Source organism: Ceratotherium simum, unplaced genomic scaffold, assembly GCF_057802395.1.
Source record: "Ceratotherium simum simum isolate JZ-2026a unplaced genomic scaffold, ASM5780239v1 HiC_scaffold_43, whole genome shotgun sequence".
Classification (NCBI taxonomy): domain Eukaryota; kingdom Metazoa; phylum Chordata; class Mammalia; order Perissodactyla; family Rhinocerotidae; genus Ceratotherium; species Ceratotherium simum.
The window spans coordinates 2,480,143-2,504,660 of NW_028261259.1; the positions used below are offsets into that span (position 1 = coordinate 2,480,143).

Here is a 24,518-nt window from a genome sequence, read left to right on the forward strand (position 1 = left end):
CCTTACAGCTTCATTTAACCATAATCACCCCCTAAAAGCCCTGTCTCCAAATACAGTCACATGGGGGTTAGAGCTTCACCATATGAACTTGTGGGGTGGACACAATTCAGTCCATACATTCCGCCCCTGGTTGCCCCCTCATTCATATCCTTCTCCCACGCAAAATACATTCATTCCATCCCAACACTCCCAAAAGTCTTAACTCACTCCAGCATTAACACTAATGTCTAAAATCCAGAGTCTCATCTAAATATCACCTCAATCAGAAATGGGTAAGAGCCGAGATACGACTCACACTGAGGCAAAACTCCCTTCCAGCCGTGAACCTGTGAAACCAGACAAGTTACGTGCTTCCAAAACACACAAGATGGCAGCATGCCAGGCACAGGGTGACATTCTCATCCCAAAGGGAGACACAGGAGAGAAGGAAGGGCCCCAGGCAAGTCCAAAGCCTAGTAAGGCGAATTTCTAGACCTTAAGGCTTGAGAATAACCCTCTTTGGTTCAATACTCTGCCCCCCAGGCCCACTGGGGTGGCAGTGTCACCCCACAGCTCGAGGTGAGTGTCCCCATGGCTCTGCGGGGCTGGCGTCTTGTCCTCAAGTCTCCGGGTGGAGGCTGTCTGGCCTGCTAAAATTGAGGCAGTGGCCCTGATGACCTCTGAATCGCCTTTGGGGTCATTTTTCCCTCTAGAAGAATAGTGCATGTTCCTAGCCGACCAGCTCCATCAACCCGTCCTGTGAAATCCAGGAAGTCAACAGCCTTCCTTTGTCTCAGCCCGTATGGACAGGCTGAGAACTTTCCAAATCTCCAAGTTCTGGTTCTTTTTGCTTAACAATTCCTTCTTCAGTCTGTCTCTCTCCTCTCTCATTTTACTATAAGCAGTTAGGAGGAACCAAGCCAATCCTCCAAAACTACTTAGAAATCTCTCAAATATCCAATTTCATTTGCTTGCAAGTTTTACCTTCCACAAAACACTAGAACACAGTTCAGCCAAGTTCTGTGCCACTTTACGACAAGGATCACCTTCCTCCAGTTTCCAATAACATGTTCCTCATTTCTGTCTGAGACCTCACCAGACATGGCCCTAATATCCATATTTCTAATGTGTACCTCAAAACCCTTCCAGCCTCGACCCATGACCCAGTTCCAAAGCTGCTTCCACATTATAGGTATTTGTTACAGCAGTTCTCCACTTCTTAGTACTAAAATCTGTGTTAGTCAGGGTTCTCCAGAGAAACAGAACCAATAGGAGGCAAATACATATACACACACATACAGAAAAAGAGAGAGAGATCATAAGGAGTTGGCTCACGCGATAATAGAGGCTGACAGGCCCCAACGTCAGAGTGCCAGCCTGGCTGGGGTCTTGGCTTGTAGATGCACACCTTGCTGTGTGCTCACGTGGCCTTTCCTCAGTGTATGCGTGCGTGTCAAGAGAGAGCTCTCCCTCTTCCTTTTCTTATAAGGCCATCAATCCTATCCAATTGGGACCCCACCTTCCTTAAAAGCTCTATCTCCAAATACAGTCACATTGCGGATTGGCGTTTTAACACGTGAATTTTGGGGGGGACACTATTCAGTCCATAGCAAGCTCTGACTAAAGATTTCCTTTGGAAAATTTGTGAACATTTGCTAAACAAAAATTATTGGGATTCATGCTATGTATTATAAAACGCACACTGGTAATTCTGAGAAACACATTTGTTAAGTTACTTGGGGGACATTTACAACGGGATCAAAAACTTCAGAGCATAGCAATCCCCTGGGGCCCCCACTAAGTTGCAAATTTCTAGGTGTCGCCCCCAACATGCTGAACCAATCTAAGGGGCAGGCCTAGGAGCCTGGATTCAAGTAAGTCTCCCAGGCGATCTGCGGGAAGGTGGCCCGTGGACCACATCTGAGAAACGAGGACATGGAGGACTGAGAGAGCTCATCAGCTTCTCACGATGAGCAAGTCCTGGCTTCTCAAAGTCAGGAACCCTCTCCTCTCTGAACCAGGTTACATCTACCACTCGGTTGGCAATTATCATGTTCTGCCTTGTGACACGTCGTCTATTTTTGTCTCGAGGTATTTAAATCTTGACTTTTTTATTGAACTTTTCAAGTGTTAAGTTGTCTTTCACCCAAAAGGGATCATGAGCTCCCCGAAAGCAGAGATGCCCCGGCGCTGCTTCACGACCAGAGGAGACCCGAGGACCGTGCACAAGGCAGCACTCGACACGCCCCGCCTGTTTGCTCTGCTGTACAACCTTTTCATTATAAAAACACAACACCTCCTTCCCCACAGGCCTGTTAGCAACCGGGCCAGCCTGTGTTGGGAGGAGCTGACAGATGTGACCACTACGGAGAAGCAGGCCCTGGGACGCCCAGGTCAGGTCCACGCAAGCAAGGTCTTAGGAGGCTGCAGCCTTGTCCCCACAGCACAGCCCCCGCTGCTTCTGTCCTGTTCTTCAGTGGGAAATTGACGCACCGGAGCAGGGGAACAGAAGCAAGCTCTTCACATAAGTTCCCGTCAACACTGCATCCGAGCATAGGTTTCATAAAACTGCATACACGGGAGGAACCTTAGAGACAACGACCCCGCTGAGAACCGGCGATGCGCCCTCAGGTTCAGGACCTTTCCCAAGTCCCCCCATCAGTCATCTCTAACTGCCATGGCTCCTGTCTTCTCTCTTCCCCTGAAACTGCAACTTCCTTCTAAGTTCACGTGCACTGCTCTCTGGCTTCTCTCACTTTGCCTTCCTTCCTTCTGAATCTTCCCTCTCCCTCCTTTCCACCTGCCTCCCTACCAGCCTCCAATTCTTCTCGCTCTCCCTGCTCTTGGTACCAGGTCATCACATGACTCAAAAGATGAAGTAACTGACTAATATCCAATTTTTAAAGTATAGTTTCACTGCTTTCAATTTTACACGGTAACACTGACAGCAGAATGTTGCTACAGATGCGGAGCATTCCAATAAAGAAAAGCAGACAGCAAGTGGATCGACTGTAAAATACTGAGTTGGGCAATTGAGGCCAAGGTTGAAAAAGCCCATTGCACGTGACACTCGGCTAACTGGTGATGCTACACGGCGCAGCGGCTTCAGGGACAGAATGGGGGCAGAGGCCAGTCTAACGGGCGGGAGAGGGAACAGGAGATGGGAAGTGGAGAGAACAAGTATGAACTAATGAAAACAAATCTAATTCAACCCATGTTGTCCCACGGTCAGGCGCTTGCCAGGCACTGGAGATACAAAGATGACTCAGTTCCCTCCCTCCGGGCCCTCAGGATTCAGGGACTGTGTGCCCCGAGGGATACCAGCAGCTCAACTGACTGAGGGGCGATGGGCACAGAGGGGACAGCTGCTCACTCTGCTCTAGGTGACGGGCAAGATTTCACAGGGAGGCGGGGGAACGTTTGAGCCGGCAGGTACTGCTGACAGAGGCCACAGGCCTCCACAGTGACTACAAACAAAAAGAGCAAAGTCCCTTCCCTGGAGGCTCACACTCTAGGGTCCCAGAGAGAGGTGCGCAGTGAGCACCCTGAACACGGCAAGGGAGTCATGAAGATTGCTATAGGAGAGTCTTTAGAAGGAAGGAGTGACTGTCATGCGAAATCTTTACGGACCAGCAAGAAAGTGTCCTTGGTCATCAGCTAAAAAGCAGCTAAGGGTGGCTTAGCGACAGCAGAAGCAGGATCCCAGCAGGAGGCTGAGGAGCAGGCCGAAGGTCTGAAACGTTTAATCCTATCACTCGCTCTGGGGGGCAGCGACGGCATCTCACTACTGTTATGACTGTCTCAATAGCACGTTAAGGCCCTCAGTGGATACCTGACAAATAACTGAAAGAGGAGGCTACCATTCCCAAAAGGCCCGTGCCAGCCTCCCCTTGATGACAGCCGATGTCTCCTCCTCCCACAGCCCCAGCCACACGGAGCCTCACGGAACGCTCTTAAAAACCCGTCGGAAAGTCCACTTAGGGAATCGGTAACTTCAGTAGGATTTTGGAAACGGAGTAGCTTCAAGGATGTTCCACGCTAGCCAAACTTTCACAGATAGGCGTTACCTTTGGGTGGGCAGTCAGGAATACTAGTCCGCACCCCCCACCCCCCGAGAGGGGTCTGCAGTCCCTGGCGAGGGGCCCACCTGCTTTGCTGTCTGACCGCGGGTCCGTGATGACGAGCTCCGGCCGCAGCTGGCTGACGCGCCGCCCCTTGAGGACGGGCACGAGCCCGCCCAGGTTCTCCAGGTAGAGCGTGTAGCACGGGGCGCCCACCTCCGGGCCGTCCTCTGTGCGCTTCATGGTGCAGTGCAGACGCTGGTTGCCGGCCGAGGGGTAGCTGACAAAGTCGCGCATGTTGTCGGGGTCCGGAATTGGGGGCTGGAGGCAGGACGTGGAGAGAAAAGAGCGTGCACATCACTGATTACCCCGGCGGAGCACTGGCTGGCAGCTCGGGGAGGGTTAACTGTGCGGTGCGGAACAATGACTCCCAACTCTGGGCGCACGTCAGAACCTCCTGGCAGCTTTCAGAGATCTCAGCCCAGATCCCACCACAGACGATGGAACTGGAATCTTGTGGGGGTGAGCCTGGGCATGTGTATGTTCTAAAAACTCCCCAGGCGATTTTAACGAGCAGCCAGGGTCCAGAATCACTGGTGTGGAACCAAGAGTGTAAAGCAACTTGAAGAAAATATCACAACAGATTCTAAAACTCGGATGTTTTAGGAAAAAATTAACCAAGAAGTCAATCTGATACTTAGAAGCAGAGACAGAAAACAAAAAAGAGAACACAGGAAGCAACCTACGTGGGGAGGGCCAGAGAGAATGGGGAACCCACACTGGAACAGCCACAGGCAGGTCCAGTCCACATACTACCATAGCGACAGATCAGTTCTCAAGCTCCAGTCAGCATAGAGGACGCTGACAGCGAGGGCTGGGTGAGGGTCGCCCCTCCGCACAGTGATGAGGAGAGCAGGCCCCAGGATTGACAGGGTCCCATCCTAACCGTTCCCCTAACAAGCCACAGAGCAAGTCCCTCACTTCTAAGAACGTGTTTCCTGCTTTCTCAAGAGGGGACAACGGCAGCATCTGCCAGGGAGTCAGGACTGAACAAGGCAGACTGATCATCAGGACGACAACGGCAGCCACGCTCGGGATGCTGCCTCTGCCATGAGAAAGTTAATGCCTATCGCACAAGGTGACTCTCTTGTGGACACTAAGGGTGATTCTGGGGACAGACTGCGCGCGTGGGAGACCGAGGTGGGACTTTGCGGAGCCGCACACCTTCGTCTTGCAGAGGAGCAGACGTGACTTCTGTGCTCCTGCTCTGGGACTCTCGCCTGTGTTCCCTGTCTCTGCCCTCCTCTTGGCGAGCCTTCGGGAACAGGCAGCCAGCACGAGTGAGGAAGGAGGAGAAGGTGAGTGGAAGGGCTTTACCTTGATGGTGGGGATGAAGGGAGTGGAGAGGTGGGAGCAGAGGCGGGGGGCAGGGTCAGCTTGCTGAAGTCCTTGTCCTCTCGCAGGGCGCTGGCGATGGCCTGCTGGCACAGCAGCTGCAGGCCGGACACGCGGTGCTCCACACGGACCACGTACAGGGCTGGTCCTGATGCCATCAGCAGCCGCGAGTCCCTGTGTCCCCAGCAGATGGAGATGATGGGGCGCTGCCAGGAAGTGAAGGGAGACTACACTTAAGCTGTCGCTCTTGTAAGCAAAGATCATGCACGCTTGTGTCAAGCCAAATCAAGTGACCTGATAGTTCTTGAGGATATTGGTTTTAAAAAGCACAAGAGAGGATGTTAAATACCATATTACAAAAATTCAGTATTTCCATTGAAAAGCAGTTAGACCCCCAGGCCACAGCACAAAGCACTGGAAAAGTTTTACAAAGTTCTTTTACACGTATTATCTCATTTAATTTGGTGCCATAAAACCTAACTTAGCTCTTATGACGTTTCTCCCAGGAGATGCAATCAGCCTGGGGGACAGTACCGCATATTCCTTACTGAAGCTCTGCTATCTGGAACCCCAAGTAACTGGTGGTAGGTATTCCCATGGCTTGGGGAGGTGGGGAGGAGGCAGACCAGACGGCTCTTCCCTTTTGTCCCGACAGGGAGCATTTTAGAGTCAAACCATCACTGGATTTGGGGTCACGAGCTATGTGACCTGGGAACTATGATGTAAACCTTGGAAGTCTCCTACTTTCTCATGAGCAAAGTGGGAGCTGTGAGGACTAAAGGAGATGAAAGACGTCAAGTGCTCTGGGACCTATCACCAGTTATAACCCATAGATATTAAGTCACTGTTATTCTCAGCCATCCTCGAGCTGATGGGGCAGAAAGAAAGTAGAAAGCTATCTGGAAAGGGGAGAGAGGGGAACACAGCTCCTGTGGCAGCTGCTCGAGGGGTCTGTGGCCATCATTTGCTTTGAAAAGGCAGGCTGAAATCCAAATGTGCAAGTTAGAAACTAGTTGTACTGAAAAAAATCCAAAGCTTTAGGGGTGCCATCTATGTAAGATGAGCCAAGGAAGAAAGAGGGAGGTGGAGGGAGTGATGGGGAAGCAGCGAGGGAATTTCTTCACTCTGATCTGGACAGATGGAGTTCTAATTTAATGAGGTCTTGAGGGGTTTCAATGATCAGAAGTGGGGCTATCAGATCTTTTATATGAATGACAGATAGGAACAGAGTTTTCCCAACACTTTAGTGACAAACATCAAGATAAAAGGAACACATGAAGACGCTTGCTTAAAATAGCCTCCAGGGTCGGCTAATCCTGGTTTGAACTTCAAAACAAAATGCCAGGCTGAAGATAATTCATCTTCCATTTCCATCACAGTGAGGCCAGGCAGCCACAGCCTCGTGGACGAGGACCACGGAGCCTAGAACTCAAGTCTGGGGGCTTCCGGCGTACTTCCAAGATGGGCCTCCTTATGAGAGGATCCCACACGGAGGGTAGACCCCAGAGAGGGGCCTGTTAATTTAGAGCAAGGCAGAATCTCTGCTGAAGACAGGGCAGACAGCACATTAAAAATACACACCAAATGTATTTGGGATCATCAACCCCCTTACGTGCAGGTTAGGACTACAGTCCTATTCCTACCAAAGTCATGCTTAATCTTAAAGATACACGCCACCCGCCACCCCTGAGCCTCCTAAGATAATATGTACAACTTAGAGCTCAAGTCATGAAGGACAGTTTTCACTTAGCACAATCTGACTGGTTGGAACTGGCTGCAGAAATCTCAGACACTGCTTTCTCCCAATTTCCCATTACTTTTGAGCCCATTTATCTGACATGCCAAGGGTTATGGTGTACGAATTACATATATATATATATTTTTTTATCCTCCTGTGTCCTCCCTCCTTCTGGTTCTGTTTTTCGTAGTAACTATCTCTATGTAACAGTTGATTACAATTTTGGGGAGGATCTTACATACTTATCATAATGACAGTTTTATATATCTCTTATGTCTTTGTACAAAAGAACTTAAACCACTTAGAGTTTCAAACTGGATAAAAATCCTCTCTGTTACATTTACATGTACAATCACTAAGCATCATAACAAAAATAACAATTACGTCTTAAAAACTTACCTACGTTCCAATAGCACATTGAGTTATCTTTTTTTTTAAAGATTTTATTTATTTATTTTTCCCCCCAAAGCCCCAGTAGATGGTTGTGTGTCATAGTTCCACATCCTTCTAGTTGCTGTATGTGGGACGCGGCCTCAGCATGGCCGGAGAAGCGGCGCATCAGTGCGCGCCCGGGATCCGAACCCGGGCCGCCAGTAGCGGAGCGCAAGCACTTAACCACTAAGCCAAGGGGCCGGCCCTCATTGAGTTATCTTGATAAGCACATATATTATCTCATTTAATCTTAACTCTACCACGTAGGCATCACTATTCCTATTTAACATATGAGGAAACTGAGCTAAGATAAGCTAAGTAACTTGGTTACAGCCGATAAACAGGAGAGCTGCAATTCTCACCCGTTTCCCTCTCAACCCCACAGCTTATGCTCATCTTACTACAAGGTGCCACCACACTTTTCTTTTTTTTTTTTTGTGAGGGAGATCAGCCCTGAGCTAACATCCATGCTAATCCTCCTCTTTTTGCTGAGGAAGACCAGCTCTGAGCTAACATCTATTCTATTGCCAATCCTCCTCCTTTTTGTTTTCTTCCCCAAAGCCCCAGTAGATACTTGTATGTCATAGTTGCACAGCCTTCTAGTTGCTGTATGTGGGATGCGGCCTCAGCATGGCCGGAGAAGCAGTGAGTTGGTGCGCGCCTGGATCCGAACTGGGGCCGCCAGTAGCGGAGCGCGCGCACTTAACCGCTAAGCCACGGGGCTGGCCCGGGGCCGGCCCAGTGCCGCCTCTCTTAGGTGTCAGTATAGCGATACAACCACCTGAGAACGCGTAATGGCCCACTACCAGACTTAACTATCTGCCCATCACAGATAATAACGAGCCCAAATTCTCCCCTCTGGTCTCCCCTTAGTTCATTTGCTCAAGGCCATTTTACCCAGAAACAAACCGAACAACATGTCTGTAGAAGAGACACACAGACAAGAGGAGAAACAAGCCGCATAAACAGCCAGCCAAGGGACAAGGACTGGAATGATTCCTCATGGCAGAAAAGGATCCAGAGGTCACGTGGGCCCACAAGCAGGGATAAAGTAGCCAAGGAGTCCTGGTAGATGAGCAGGAAGCAACAGTGGGACAGCCTGTCTCCGAGGTGAGGAAGGACCGTGCTACTTCATGCTGGGCCTTGCATCAAGGAGAAAACACAACTGCCTGTTGTGTTTGTACTTGTGATGCAGACAGACCCTAATGAAGTAAATTGTTTACTGATTTTTTTATTGTTTTTGTGTCAATAGATTGTCCGAGGATTAAAAAGTAAGCCGCATTGTTTGGTGGAGAGCCCTACAGGAAGCGGGAACAGCTTAGTCTCACTCTGTGCTGCTTTGGCGTGGCCACAGGCTCTTCTTCGTGGTGAGTGTTTGGTTGATATATTCAGCTTGATTATTGGGACTTGAAAAAAATATAATAAAGTACTTTTTATCCAGAATGATTCATTTAAGGAAATAGCAGTAACTAAGAATATACTTTTGGTCTTTCTTTTAATCCTCCCTGCTTGATATTTTAATGAATCTCAATGTAAACGAATACTCAAGCGGTTGTGCCTTTATTACATTATCAATCTTTGACTATTATCTTTTTGTAAGTTATGTAAGTTGATGATAATTTCTCTATAAATGTCTCTGACAGCCTAAGTGTTTCTCTCCTGTCCTAATTTGATGCTACAGATAGGGTGACCAACTTGTCCAGATTTGCCAGGTACTTTCCCAGGTTTAGCACTGAAAATCTTACAGCCTGGGGGACCTCCCAATCCTGGGCAAATTCGAGTGGTTGCTCACTGCAGCTGCAGAGGATGATTAATGTTTGTTTAATTAGAAATATTATGAATAGAGGTTCTTTCACTTGGAGGGAAGCCAGCGGATGAAAGCTTAAGCGAAAAAGCTGAAGTGCCGTTGTCACGTCGTTGTACGTGCCACTCAAAGAGTGTTACAAACGATGGCGAGGACCGAGGAGCTTCACGTCATTTCAACAGTCCAAGTACACCACCTTCTGAAAGAAATGGCACTTCATCAACTTGTCAAGGTAGGTTATATTTTTGCCTGGGTCTGTTGGTATGTGTAATAGGAACCTTCATTACTGTTGTTATGAGACCTAATTTGATAAATTTGATGAGCATAATTCATTAGGTACCTCCATCTAATTTCTCTGGAATTATTTTTAGATAACACAAGAGTGGTCAGAAATCCTTGGACTACTTTATTCTTGGCTTGGCTTTTAATTGATTTGGACATTTTGCTAGCTTAAATCATTTTTTGAAGCAGGCAAGGCAAAATAAATGATATTCAGAAATTGATGTTATTTGTAGGCAGGATTGTTAATTATAAGTTAGAATTTTAGAAAACATTGATTTGTATTGTAAGACAAAATCTAGTTAGCCTCATTCATTCTTGATAAGTTTGCATGAACTTCTGAAGCCAGTATCCTGCATGAGGATGAGATATGTTTTAGGTATGATCCTTGAATAGTTCTAATTAGATTTATTTAAGTGAAATATATTAAGAATAACATAAGACTCTTAATTTTTAAAAAATATTTCTCTGGCTTTGACTATATGGAAAAGATTGGTCGTTATTTGCCTAAGCCAGAAACCTAGGAGACATGATGTACACGTTGCTCTACCTTATTTCTCCATGCAAATCTCTATCTCCATTGACAACTCCCTGGTCCAAACTACCATCTCTTGTTTAGAGCACGCAATGACTTCTTTTCCTGCTTTCACTCATGCCATCCTTTCACTAATCACTGGCAGGGAGAAAAGAGGTGGCCATGACTGACTTAAGTCTCAACGTATCCACTTCCTAAAATCAAGAATGGAGTCATCTTGCTCTAAAGCACATGACTATGTGTGGAGGAGGGTGGCTGCTGGAACCCAAGTGTGATTCTGTTAGGAGTGAGGAAGAGGAGATGGAATAGTTACTGGAGAGGTGACCAATAGTGTTGTCTACACTGTTTTGACCCTTAGCCCTTTTGACTTTCTTTCCATTCCTTCAAAGGGTCATGCTTTCTTCTGCCTCAGAGCCTTTGCTTGTGTTAGTGTCTCTTCTGAGGAAAGTTACATCTTCAACTTGTTATCCTCCTCTTCCATTAGGTATCGCTTACATTTCACTTCCTTGAGGGAGCCATGCTGACCTTTCCGTTAGATCAGATTTGGTTTCCCTGTTATTTTGTGTCATCTCACTGTGTTTGTCTCCTTCACAGCACTTGTCTGTGAAGTGTTTATTATCCATGTGTCTGTGTGCATCTTTTATTGATCTCTGCTTCCCCTAGCAGACTGTGTTCTCCATGAGGTCAGGAGCCATGTCAGTTTGCTTACCATTGTAACCCTGGAACCTAGCAGAGTGCTTGGCGTATAGTAGGTGCTAGATAACTATTTGTTGTGTGAATGAATGGAGTTGATTTTGAGCTAATTATAGAAACTCTGGTTTATAATATTTATATACAACCTGTATTTTTTTTAGAAAAGCTTTATTGAAACATACTTGACAAAACAAACTGCATTTATTTAAATGGTACGCTTTGGGGTCCTCGCGTCAGGGCCTGCGCAGGGCCCTCCTGGCGAATCGAGGCGCGCGCTGCCTCGCTGCCCCCTCGCGCGGGGAGGGGCGGGGGCCGGGGGCGAGCGCGCCTGCGCGCAGGGTGCCTTGTCCCAAGTTCACGTGTCTCCAGGGTGGGACTGCGGGGCTCTGCTTGCAAAGGCGGCGCTAGACCGGAGCGTGGGCTGCGGCGGCCGGAGTCATGGCAGGACAGGCATTTTCTCTTCCCCTCTTTGACCGAGTTTTGGTTGAAAGGAGTGCAGCCGAAACTGTAACCAAAGGAGGCATTATGCTTCCAGAAAAATCTCAAGGAAAAGTATTGCAAGCAACAGTAGTAGCTGTTGGATCGGGCTCTAAAGGAAAGAGTGGAGAGATTCAACCAGTTAGTGTGAAAGTGGGAGATAAAGTTCTTCTCCTAGAGTACGGAGGCACCAAAGTAGCTCTAGACGACAAGGATTATTTCTTATTTAGAGATGGTGACATTCTTGGAAAGTATGTAGACTGAAATGAATCACTATTGAAATGGCATCACGTGAAGCTGCCCATTCCACTGAAGTACTGAAATCTTTCATCATGTAAATAATTTCCATGTCTCTCTTTTATAATAAACTAATGATATCCAAACTAATGACATCCCGTGTCTCTAAAATTTAGTTTCACTGTACTGATATAAACATTTCCAAATAAAAATATATAAATGAAAAAATATAAAATAAAATAAATGGTACGCTTTGATAAGTGATGGCCTCCACCATAAGGTGTACCTCCATGAAACTTTCAGTCAGCGTCAAGATAGTGAACATATCCATTACCTTCAAAAGTTTTCTCATGCACCTTTGTTATCCCTCCTTCCCACCCCTCTGTGACTTTCTCTCCCCAAACAACCACTGATTTGCTTTCTATCACTATAGATTAGTTTGCATTTTCTAGAGTTTATATAAATGGAATCAGACAATTTGTACACCAATTTTGTCTAGCTTCTGTCACTTAACATAATTCTTTTGAAATTCATCCATGTTGTGTGTGTCAACAGTTTGTTCCTTTGTGTTGCTGAGTAAGGTTCTGTTCTATGGATATACTACAAATTGTTTATCCAGTCACGTGTTGATGTATATGTGAGTTGTTTCTAGTTTTGGGCTATTACAAATAAAGCTGCTATGAACATTTGTATGTAAGTCTTTGTTATGGACATGTGCTTTCCTTTTTATGGGCAAATACATAAGAGTAGAATGAGTGGATCACTTATGTTTAACTCTTTAAGAAACTTCCAAACTGTTACCCAAAGTGTTTATACATTATACCATTTTACATTCCCACCAGCAGTGTCCGAGAGTTCCCATTTCTCTACATCTTTGCTTACACTTGGTATGGTCAGTCTTGTCTGCCATTCTAGTAGGCATGTAGTGTGGTATCTCATTGTGGTTTTAATTTGCATTTCCTTGATGACTTATGATGTTGAGCGTCTTTTCATGTGCTTATGAACCATCTGTATATCTTCTCTGATAAAATGTCTTTTTGAAAATTTTGCCTGTTTTTTTTTTCTTATTGTTAAGTTTTGAGAGTTCTTTATATATTTTGAATACAAGTGTTTTTCTATCAAATATAGTTTTAGGTTTTACTGTTAGGTCTAAAATCCATTTCGAGTTATTTTTGGTATATGGTGTGAGGTATGGATCCAAGTTCATTTATTTTGCCTATGGATATCTCATTGTTCAGCACCATTTATTGAAAAGGCTATCCTTTATCCACTGCATTGCCTTTGTTCCTTGGTAAAAAATCAGTTGTCAATATATACACAACTTGCATTTTAGCATCATTGTGAGTTTGGGCTGTTTAGAATAGTCTCTTGAAGCATCAGATGCGATAAATCAGGGTTGGATTCTTTCTATTTTTAAGCAAATTCTTTAGTAAGATATAAGCTAAATACAGAAAAGCATACAAATCCTAAGTGTATAGCTTGATGAATTTTCACAAAGTAAACACACTCGTGTATCTACCACCTAGATAAAAATAGGACATTACCAACACCCTACAGCCCCTTCTTATGCTCTTTTCTAGTCACTATCCTTTCTCTCCACAGGTATTGGCTATCCTCCCTTCTGTCACCATTGATGAGTTTTGCCTCTTTATAGAAATGGAGTGATATCTGTACTCTTGAGTCTGTGTACTTTTGCTTAACATTGTATTTTGGGGATTCATTTGTGTTGTTGCATATAGTAGTAGTTCTTGTTGTGGTATATTATTTACTTCTATGAACATATCACAGTTTATTAATCCGTTCTGCAGTTATTAGACATTTGGATGGTTTCTACATTAGGCTTTTAATGCTTTTATGAACATTCTTGTTCATTCTTTTGCAAATAGGTAAGTATTTTCTGTTGGATATATACCTAGGAATGGCATTGCTGGTCATAGTGTATGGATATGTTCAGCTATAGTAGAGACTGCCAACATTTTCCAAAGTGGTTGAACCAGTTTATGCAACCCCTTCCCTACATCCAGTAGTATATGGGAATTACGTTGTTCAGCATTCTTGTTAACACTTGCTATGTCCAGTCTTCTAAAATTTTAGCCATTCTGGTGCATGGATGGTGTTCTCGTGGGTTTGAATTGGTATTTCTCTGGTGACTAATGAGGTTGAGCATCTTTTTATATGTTTATTGGTCATTTGAATATTCCTTTTAGTGAATTGCCTATTTAGATTGCCCATATTTCTATTGGGTTGTTTCTTACTGATTTCTATGAGTTTCTTTTTTTTTTAAATATCTTCTGGATATGTCTTGTTTCTTTATAACTTCGTATTTTAAAGACTTAACCCCTCCAATAAGCTTCCTGCAAATGTCCCTGCTATAGAGAAGAGGAAGATAAGCCTTTTGGTCTATGCAAATAATATGATTTTTTTTTAATGAATTGGGGTAAATCTCATTTGGCACATGGCAGTTCAGTTTTTCTAAAACTAAATTATTGTTTTTGGTAGACGTTCCCTGGCCTTTAATGGGCCCATGCAAATTTGGCCCTTGATTTATTTGGGACAGGGTTTCTCAAAAGTGGCACTATTAAAATTTGAATGGGATAATTCTTTGTTGTGGCAGCTGTCCTGTGCACTGTGGGATGCTTAGCAGCATCTCCCAGGCCTCAACCCACTAGAGGCCAGTAGTACCTACCCCCCACTTTGTGACAACCAAAAATGTTTCCAGACGTTGCTGAATGTCCCTGGGGTGGGAGGTGGGGTGTTAAAATTGCCCCGGTCGAGAACCACTGATCTAGATTCGTTTTGTGGGTATTTTACCAGTTTGCCAGGAAATTACAGAGCTCAAAATTACGTGTCTTTTCTAAAATACATATGGAAATACAAAGGACTAAGAATAGCCAAGATATTTTTTAAGCAGCAGGTCAAGGTGAGAAGACTTGATCTATGAGATATCCTGATTTATTATATATAAAGCTATAGTAACTAAAGCACTTTGGTATTAGCACAGTGTTAGACCAGTGGAAAACAGTAGAGAACCCAAATCCAGTTCCACGTGTATCCAGAAACTTGATTTCTTTTAATAGAAGTGCTCTTACAGAGCAGAGGGCAAAGGAGGGGCGTTTCTTTAAGTGGTCCTGGGACTATTAGATATCAGTATGGAAAAAATTCAAATTGGAACCCTACTTTACTCCGTACACAAAAATCCATTCCAGGTAGATTAAAGACCTAGGCATGAAAGGCAAAACTATTAAGATGTTAGAATATAGTGGTTTTCAAACGATGTTCTTAAGAGTCTTAGAAAAAACATGGCTTGTAGTGGGAAGGGGACAGTGGATCAGGGAAGTTCTAGGTCTTGCGTGCTCTTTTGGAAATTTTAAACGCTATTTCTTAAAAAACTGTAGTCCTCCTCAGAAAAGGCTTGAAAACCCGTGCTGTGTGGCATAGATAGCCTTCTGTGTTTGTGCAGACTCAAACTTGTTTTTTTTTTGAAAATAGTATTGGACTTGCTTATAGGGCTTTCTCCCCTAGTAGTCTGTAAATCCTTCAAGGCCAGGGACTGGTTTTTTTTCATTGTTTTTCCATGGGGTCTGGAATTGTATGGACTCAATAAAATAAATGCTTGTTAAATGAATTCAAGCACTGGGAGTGGAGGGAATGTATAGAGAAGAGCAGAGAGGAAGGAAGGTACTTTGAAGAACACTCTCATTTACAGAAAGGGAGAAACCAATGTATTGGAATAGTTAAGAACCGTGTTACAGCTATTAAAGAAAAAGCAAATGCATTTATTCTGTTGCAAGAATACAGAGTGTTATGTTTGGCTGTATACCTAGAGGTTATGCTTATGGATTTTAGAATCAGACAGCAGGAGTCAGTCATATCTAGGCTCTGCCTCTTACTAGCTAAACAATATTGGGCATGAACTTGACTTCTTTAAAACCTAGTATTCGCACTTATAAAATGGGAATAATATTATTCGGTGATTTAAGAGGTCATTGATGACCTTGAGATAGAGCTTTCCAGATTGTGGGATTAAAAGCTAGATTATAGGAGCTTGATTCTACTATATTGTTAAGCCTAAAGAACATTGAGAAGCTTAGTAGGAAACAAACATTGAGACACTGTAAAGAACGATTTTTATAGAAATGAAATACATTTTCTTGAGAGAATCTTACAGTTATATTTTTTAAGCCACGTTATTGGGAGTGGTCTACAAAAGCATAAAGCTACAATTGGACTTTCCTGTTGAAAGTATATTTCTCAAAATGTTTGCTATCTCTTTGTTAAGGTAAACTGAGTGGTAAAGTGCTTTTAAACATGTTGAGCATTTCATGTTTTAAAGTATGTTATGAAATTTTTAGAAATAAATCATACATCTTGATTCCAATATTTTTCTAGAAAAATTTCCTGGAGCAAACCCTGATGGCCTAGTGGTTAAAGTTTGGCACGCTCCGCTTCGGAGTCCCAGGTTCAGTTCCCAGGCGCGAACCACACCACTCGTCTCTCATTGACTATGCTGTGGCAGTGGCTCATGTAGAAGAACTAGAAGGATTTACACGTAGAATATAGAACTATGTACTGGGGCTTTGGGAAGGGAGAAAGAAGAGAGGCAGATTGGCAACAGATGTTAGCTCAAGGCAAATCTTTCCAAGCAGGGAAAAAAAAAAGAAAAAGAAAAATTGCCTAAGTGTAAGTTATTTATACTCATTTTTTATGACTTCTTATATAAGACTCTCCTGAAAAAACTATACTGGCTGTAAAGCTATCTGCCAATAAACAGGTATCCATATGGAGAGATGAAAATGGTGATTTTCAAGTAGAGAAGAATTCAACCCTTATAAACTACACAGTAGGTAAACAGAATTTGTTGGCAGTGAAATATTCCCGTTAGTTCTAGTAGAACAAGGTAGCCAAGCATCAATCAAGATTTCAGTGGTGCTTGTAGAGAGTAGTTGGGTCATGTCACAGACGTAAATTGTAAATTATTGTAACTTCATTTTATATAGTTACTCATTACAAAGGAGTTTATTATTATACTAGATTATTGAGGCTAACATCATTAAAATGAAACTGCATGGTGCTTTCTTATATAAGAGGAATTTGACAGTAAACTATTTACTTAAGGCATATACTGATAGTATAGCTACTTTGTACTTTTAATTCTTCTGTTGTTTTGATCTAATAATGGCATTTTGGGGGGTCAAAATACCTTTTTTTAGAAACCTTGATACAAGCATATGCTGTCTTCAAAATCTTACTTCAAATAAAGCAATAGAGGCAAGTTGGAAGTAAAAGCATGGAATACATAAACAAAATAATAAGGGAATTATGGTGCCAGTTATCAATGGATTGCCCCTGTGTAACAACATCAGAGTGTTGCCCTCTATTGTCTGTTCTGCAATAATGGAGCTGCACCCAGTAGACATTTCTCTTTTGCACCTGGCAGGGGTTAAGCTTTTGTCAGAGAAGGTTTAGGACAAAGGGCCTTCCATCCTAATTCCAGGGTGCTTCCATTCTTTTCTTTTTCTTTCTCCTGCAGTACAACCAGCAGTGGCACAATTCAGGGGTGTCTACAGGGACTCACCCACAGTGGGTGATCCACAGTGGATTCAGTGGATCCCCTTGGATGGCTTAATAAGGAGAATGAGTGGCACCGCTGTAAGTGGAATCCCAGTGAATCCAGTAGGCATCCCAGCCTCAGCCTACCTGCCCCTAGGCTTTCCTGTTTGCCAGTCTCAGCCTGCTGTTCCCTACCTGCTGAGCTCTGCCCTGACCAGGGACTGGTACTGGCCTTGGGAAACATGACAATCTTCTCCACCATCCCTGTGCTGCAATCATTCCTTCTCCAACAAGGCCTGAAGGCAGCCTTGGCGAGGGGGTCCTCTCCCAAATTTGTTTCTTTCTTAACTACTCTACTGTAATTCTGGGCTATTCTCTATAGTTCCCTTTAAAGGTTTATGGTTAATTGTTCATTATAGAAACTGTCCCTGCTCAATCTATTGGTTGGTTTCCGTGTCCTGATTGAACACTGATTCTTATCATTATATATTATTTTATAGGGTGTTAGTGCTAAGGGGAAAAATGAAAGGGGAACAAGTTGGATAGGGAGTGTCAGGACAAGAGGATAGTTTATATTTTAAATGACATGGTCAATACAGCCTCACCAAGATGACATTTGAACACAGAATTAAAGATAGTGAAGAAGATGAGGCATGAAATCATCATGTGGAAGAGGATTCCAAGTGGAAGGAACATAGAGTACAAGTCTACAGGTGGGAGAGTGCCTGGCATGTACCAGGAGCATAATGGAGGGCAGAGGGACTGGAGCAAATGGTACAGGGGATGACTGGCCAAAGATGATGTCAGAGAGTGTGGGACCAACTGTATTGGGCTTGAGGTCCATCATAAGGACTTGAACTTTCCCCCTGAGAGAAATGGAGAGCCCCTTGAGAGATTTCACAATGTCAGGGTGTGACATCTGGTTTTAAAGGGTCACTCCAATTGGTGCATTGAGGATAGATTGTGGGTCAAATATAGAGGCAGAGAAACCAGTTAGAAGGATACAGCGATAATCGAGGCCAGAACAATGGTGCAATGTGGTCCACCCAGCCATCAGGGAGTAACAGGGTGTGGACTTACATACCCACTGCAAGCAAAGAAAAAGCTAGTCCAAATACCTGATATGATTATTTCGCTAATGATCAGTCTACATATGCAGTGGGTGAAAGTCCACAAGGCCAGAGAAAAGCAACCTTCATGTAAAGAAAAATTCTAAGGAACTGTAAGTCACACCACCTGCAACAACCACAGATTCTAGAATTATTTGAGATGCCAAGACAATGAGGAGGGAATAATCTTTTCAACAAGTAGTGCTGGGACAGGTGGATATCCACATGTGAAAGAATAAAGGTGAACCCCTACCTCACACCATATACAAAAATGTTACATCTTCTTACCATCAAAGATGTAAATGTAAGACCTAAAACTATAAAACTCTTGGAAGAAAACATGGCCCTGGATTAGGCAATGTTTTTGTAATTGTGGCACCCAACACATAAGCAACCAAAGGGAAAACAGATCAATTCAACTTCATCAAAAGTAAAACTTGAGTGCGTTGAAAGACACGATCAAGAAAGTGAAAAGACGACTCACAGAAGGGGAGAATATGTTTACAGATCTTTACATATCTGATAAGGGTCTACTATTGAGAATATATAATACATTCTCACCTCTCAACAATAAAATACAAATAGCACAATGAAAAATGGGCAATGCATTTGGATAGGCATTTCTCCACAAGAAATACATGCCTGCCTGGTGCTGTGCTGTCCCTGCCTGAGGCTGCAGTTCCTGTGCTGGCCATCAGGTGGCAGCCTCCTGTGTCAGTGGTGCCCACTGAGCTTTGCTGGAGCAATTTGGGGAAAGGAGGATTCATGCAGAAGTCATGCTGACCCTCCGCCTGCCTCAGGACCCACTTGCACTTCCTATTACTAGTGTTCCTCTTCACCGACTGAGTGGAGCAAAAGCAGGAAGGAGGGATCCAAGATGCCCCTATTTGTTCATTCGGCAGCTATGTGCCAAGCCATCACCCTGGGCCGGGAGCCCTGGTGGGCCCAAGGGTGGTGCTGAAATCTACCCAGTGGTCCCTGCCCACCAGGAGCTCAGTCTGGAGGCAGATGGACAAAAGCACAAAATCAGAGACACGTGAAAGAGAAGAGCATGAACTGGAATGAAAATAAAGAGTGTCCTGCAGGGAGGGCTGGGGTCTCACTGGGTAGGAGGGTCTGAAAGGCCTGACTGAGGTGACATTTGCTGTGACCAGAATGACATGAGGACCCAGCGCTGCACTCACCTGTGATCAGCGTGCCAGGGAGAAGGCACTGCTGGTGTGGAGACACCCAGGCAGAAGTGAGTTTGGCCAGAGGAGGTTAGAGAGGTGGGCACTGTGGCTGCAGAGAACCTGGAGGGGAGAGGAGGGAGAAGGGCAGGCCAGACCTGGGAACTGGGAGATGGTGTGAGGTGTCTCCTCCTCTCTGACAACACTGCTCCCCACCCTGCATCTGTAAACCGCAAATATTCACTCTCTCTCCATCTCTGTGGACCAGGAATCCTGCACAACTGAGCTGGAGCCTCTGCTCATGACGACTTCCAGGTTGGGGCTGTGGCCTCCACTGAGGCTGGACCAGGGTGAGATGTGCTGTCAAGCTTACTCCTGTGGGCTCGGTCAGGATCAGCTTCACTGAGAGCCTGGCTCCTTTCTGTCTGTTGGCCAGGGCACTCCCTTGGTTTTCTTCTGCGTGGGCCTCTGCATAGGGGAGCTCAGGACGTCCATGTATGTCCCCAGGTCCAGGGGTTAGACAGACAGAGAGGGGAACAAGGGGAGAGGGAAGAGGGAACACAAGAGAGCGAGTGAGAGAGAATGACAGCCTTGGTGACGGAATCTGGGAAGGGTCGTCCTGTCACTTGTGCTGGGTCTGCTGGTCAGAAGCCAGTCCCTAAGCAGTCAGTGGTCCACAGGGACGTATAGAACAGGCAGGGAGATCATCCCTGCAGGGGCACGCTGACCTTGACTCGAGTGTCCTGGTGGCGAAAGGCTCCCTTCCTACCTGGGCTGATCCTGCGTTGAGCTCAGATCCTCCTCCTTGGGAGTGTTGCTCATCGCAGCCCGGGTGTGCTCTGCCGGGTTCCCTGGGCTCCTGTCCCCTCCAGGAGGGAGATGTACACTGAGGGGGCTGAGGCCAGAGCAAGCAGGGACCACTCCACCCTCCCAGCTCATTTGCTTCCTTCCCCAGGAGGGCCGACTCCTCAGGAGCCTCTCCTCACTGCTCACCATCTTCTCTGCTCTGAGAGCACCTCGTTTCAGCCTCTGAAGAAGACCTGGGTAGAAGTTTCCAGGTGGGAAGGCCTCTCTCCATGGGAGCCCCAGAGTGGACAGGGACCTTCGACAGGGCTGGGCATTGTCCCCTCAGTCAACTTGGACTTCCTGGGAGGCAGCAACACCTGGGGGCAGGGCCTAGGCTGGTGGCAGGTCTCTAAGCATCCCCACAATGCCCATCTTCCTGGTCTCACCTGATTGAGCACAGGCCTGCACAAGCACACAACCTTTCAGACCCCCTGGGGTTATGTGCAGCCCATCAAGGCCGCTGTGTCTGTCTCATTGTGTGGTTGTCCGTCTCACCTTCCTGGCTGATTCGCTGCTCTGTTCTAGATCCAACCTCAGGCGGCTGCAAAGTTGACCTTCCACGTCAGCTTGCCACTGAGATGGCTACTGTTTCCAGAAATGCTTAGGGGCCGGGCTTTGCCCACCCATGGCAACATCAAGTGGGCAACCTCTGACAGTGAAGCCACCCCCATTCAGGCTTGCGCCGCTCACAGGGCCATCACACTGAGGGGGTGGAGACGGGACCTGCCCTGGGCAAAAACACCACGACTCTCACTGTTCTTCCCTCAGCTTCAAATGCTCCTCGGTTGGTTGTATGTCTTTGGTCTCTTCCCAGAGGTTGTTTTCTGACAGCGCGTCCGGTGTGATCATGGCTTTCCAGGAAGACGATTGGCTGAATTCCTCACTCAACCATTCGGTGTGTCCCGCCGCCCCACGCGGATCACTTTCTGAAGGCGCATGCTTTCAGCAATCTGAGGACCCAAGATTGTGAGTCTGTGTCCTGGAGGGATTTTGAGAAGAGCTGGTGGGATGGCAGTATTGCAAAGCATAAAGTCTTGCTTCCAGAAAGCTCTCTGGGATCCTCATCATCTTGCTGTTTTGGAGCCAAAGCCCTGAGATCTTTAAAAAGCCAGCAATGTTAGAACATGGGCAGGACAAACAAAAGTCTCTGGGCTCCAACACCAACTAAAATATTCTGAATTTCTAGTAACCTGAGACGAGTGGAAAGGAATTGGGAGTGTGGAGTGGAGGGGCGGTTTGGGCCAACTACGCATCTGGGAGGAGAAATGCCATGCAGAGCAGCCTTTCTGGGGGCATAAGTGTGGGACATGTGTGCAGACCCCCGCTGCAGACATTGCTGCTGCTGCCCTTCAGTTCCCTCAGCCCACTTGAGTCCCTGCAGTCCCTGGGAGCCAGTCCCCAGCAGGCCCACAGTGTCCCCCTGGAGCACCTGCATCCACTCTCTGCCTGAGGGCTCTCTCCTGCACCGGGAGCTTCCTCTCCTGCAAGCCTGTGCCAGCCTGTAGCACAGAAGCCTTCATGACCCGGGGTAAACCCTCCACCCACGGGGACAGAGCCAGTCCGGGTGGGATCTCGTCTCCCAACAGGACTAGGATGGATGCTCACCTCAGTGCTCCCTCGTCAGGCCCCGCACTGGCTCTCCTCCTCCAGGCTCCCTTCCCCATGGCCTCCCTCGGGCCTCCTCCATCACCTGCAAACAAACCACTTGCCCTACATCCTTGTCTGCTTTGGGGCCCAAACTCTGCTGAGGCTCCACGCTGGCTGTGACTTGGAGCAGGTTGTCCAGCCTTCTGGACTTGAGCTTCCTCACCTGTAAGATGGGGACAAAAGGCCTGCTTCCCGGAGTCGTCAGAGGAGACACAGCGTGGGAAGATGCAAACCGCTGCAAAGAAGGATGCCCGGTGATCACCCAGTGAAAACACCAACCTTGCCAAAGAAACAGGAGCTCGTGAGGCTGAGGGAGGAACGCGGGCAGCCTGTCCAAACAACGTGGAGAGTCACTGACGAGTGTGGCCGTGCAGGGTAGGCCCCCGAACAGTGGAAGAGCCATTCGACAAGGAGGGTGACAGGACAGAGGCTTCCAAGGAGAAAGATTTAAGTGTTGGAGGATCACAGAGGCCTTAGGAAAATCATGAGGCCCTGGAACATGTTTACTGAAATGCTATTATTGGCCAGAAGAATGTGTTACAAATACCCAGTCCACTCTGGATTACTTCTCATTGGTTGTAGGAATGAGTGCACACTTGTGATTAGAACCCACATTTTGTTAAATGTAGGATATCTTTATTTTTCTTAACTTTTAATTATTTTTTTTTGTCGATGAAGTGCCAAGCATGGGTTTTCTCCGTTCTTTTCTTTGCATGGGTGGCCTCTACTTTCAGAAGTGGATTCCTGGTGCTCATCACCCCTGCTAACCCGAGGGACAGCCCTCTTTCAGGTCACACAGTGGATGTGAGCTCCAGGTGGGCAGGGACCACGTGGGGTCATACTCACTGGTGAAGTTACAGTGCTCGGCCCATGGCAGGGACCAGAACGTATTGGCTGAATGAGTGAGTGAAACAATGAACGAATGCATGAATGAGTACATGAGTGCAGGAGTGAGTGAGTGAAGGAATGAGTGAAGGAATGACTGGGTGAATGAAGCAATAAGTGAGTAAACCACAGAAGCTGGATCCACACAGGAGGAGCCTTTATCTGTGGCGGGCTCACAGGGGGTCACAGCACAAGCCCTGGACAGTGGCATGGAGCATGTCCAGCTGTCCTCCCAGCGCTGAGCCTCCGTCACCTGCAACACAGTGTGGTCCTGGATCTTCTTCAGCTCCTCCTCAAACAATGCTGAATGTTCCCGGGAGCAGGGCAGCAGGAAGGGAACCTGAGGAGGGACTTCCCAGACCCTGCGCCCTGGAGGACCACTGTGACAGCCTGGCAGGGGGCTCTTAACACGCTCCGGGCACCAGGCTAGAGATGCTCAAGCCATTCCTCAGGGAAGTCTCCCAACAGCCCATCAGGAGGCCAAGTTATTTCCTCATTGTACAGATGGGGAAACTGAGGCTGAGAGCCTCACCTGCATCACCAGCTAGAAAGAGGCTGAGCAGGGACTAGGACCCCTGTTTCTCTGACTTTGGATCATTCCAAACCACTGTCCTGCACTGCGGCCTCCTCGGGCTCAAGGGTCCTGGCCTCCCTGGGGCCTGCACCCTTCTGGCCTCCAGCCATCACTGAACTAAAGGGACAGGGCCACTCCGTCTGCCTGGGGCTGGGTATGGTGGCCGGGGTATGGCCAGCCGTGGGCGCTGTGGGCTCTCCCAGTACCAAGGACCAGCCTATCCCCCCGCAGAGTGAGGTCTCTCTGGGCATCAGGACCAAAAGTTCTCAGAACTTTAGGGAAAAGAGGTCCCTCCCTCAGCATGGGGGAGCCCTTCTCAGGCAGGCCCCATGGGGTCTAAGAGGCACTGGGTTCAAATCCCGGCTCTGCCACTCTGCAGGGCACAGAGGGGGCAAGTCTCTTTGAGCCTCAGTTTCCTCATCAGTGAAATGAAGACAATAATTGCTCCTCCCCCAAGGAGTTGTGGGGAGGATTCAAGGAGATAGCTCAAGAGGAGAACAGAGGCCCCGGTAAGTGCTCATCACCGTGAGCTGTTCCTGCTGATGTCACCCCACTGAGAGCCCCCTGGGGCCCTTCGCCTCTGCCCACTCTGATCTCCCACCAGGCATGCCCTACTCGCTCTGACTCCGCTGTTCCTCTGGAATGCCTTTCTCCACCCCATCTCGTCCCACGGCAGTCAGCCAGCCAGGTGGGGATCCAGGACCCAGCCCCATCTCTCCTCTCTTGATTCCTCTTCATTAGAGCTAGCAGCTGTTGAGATCTGAGAAGGTGCAGGGCACTCCAGGTGCAGCCTCAGCGAACTTGTCTGACACCACCATGAAAGGTCGGCTGCCACCCCACTTCACAGGTGAGGAAACCGAGGCTCCAATGGCAGTGCCTCTCCGAGGTCACCAGGGCTCTCTCCCTCATCCCCACTGAGCAGGGCCCCTCCATCGCAGAGGCTGAATGTGCTGGATATGTGGGCTGGGGCTGGCACAGTGCCTGAGGCAGCCATCACTCCTGGAAGACCCTGAGGTGTGCTTTGGGCACGATGACCTTCTCCAAAGCCTCCAGCCCCGTGCTCTGACTTTCTCGCACCTTCTATGACACCTCCACTCTGTCTTGTAAA

The 24,518-nt window shown here is 46.9% G+C and overlaps 1 protein-coding gene, 1 long non-coding RNA gene and 1 pseudogene across 6 annotated transcripts in view; 2 read left to right on the plus strand and 1 right to left on the minus strand.

Annotated features, from left to right (window-relative positions):
- The window catches only part of LOC147911378 (tubby-related protein 4-like), a 34,901-nt gene extending 29,308 nt beyond the window's left edge, over positions 1-5,593 (minus strand). The window contains 3 exon segments of the mRNA XM_087428023.1: positions 4,127-4,361; positions 5,265-5,355; positions 5,418-5,593. Of these exon segments, the coding sequence (XP_087284149.1) occupies positions 4,127-4,361; positions 5,265-5,355; positions 5,418-5,593 (502 nt within the window).
- Positions 5,594-5,958: 365 nt separating this feature from the next.
- On the plus strand, positions 5,959-24,145 carry LOC147911379 (uncharacterized). Of its 5 annotated transcripts, XR_015551123.1 has the most exons (5): positions 5,959-6,019; positions 8,858-8,972; positions 9,468-9,641; positions 19,727-19,808; positions 20,414-24,145. It is a non-coding gene; the product is annotated as an uncharacterized LOC147911379 (long non-coding RNA). The 5 variants fall into 5 exon arrangements; XR_015551122.1 differs by having other exon boundaries at positions 5,960-6,019; positions 19,727-24,145; XR_015551124.1 differs by lacking the exon at positions 19,727-19,808 and having other exon boundaries at positions 5,960-6,019.
- Positions 11,320-11,780, plus strand: LOC147911380 (10 kDa heat shock protein, mitochondrial pseudogene; annotated as a pseudogene).
- Positions 24,146-24,518: the final 373 nt, after the last annotated feature.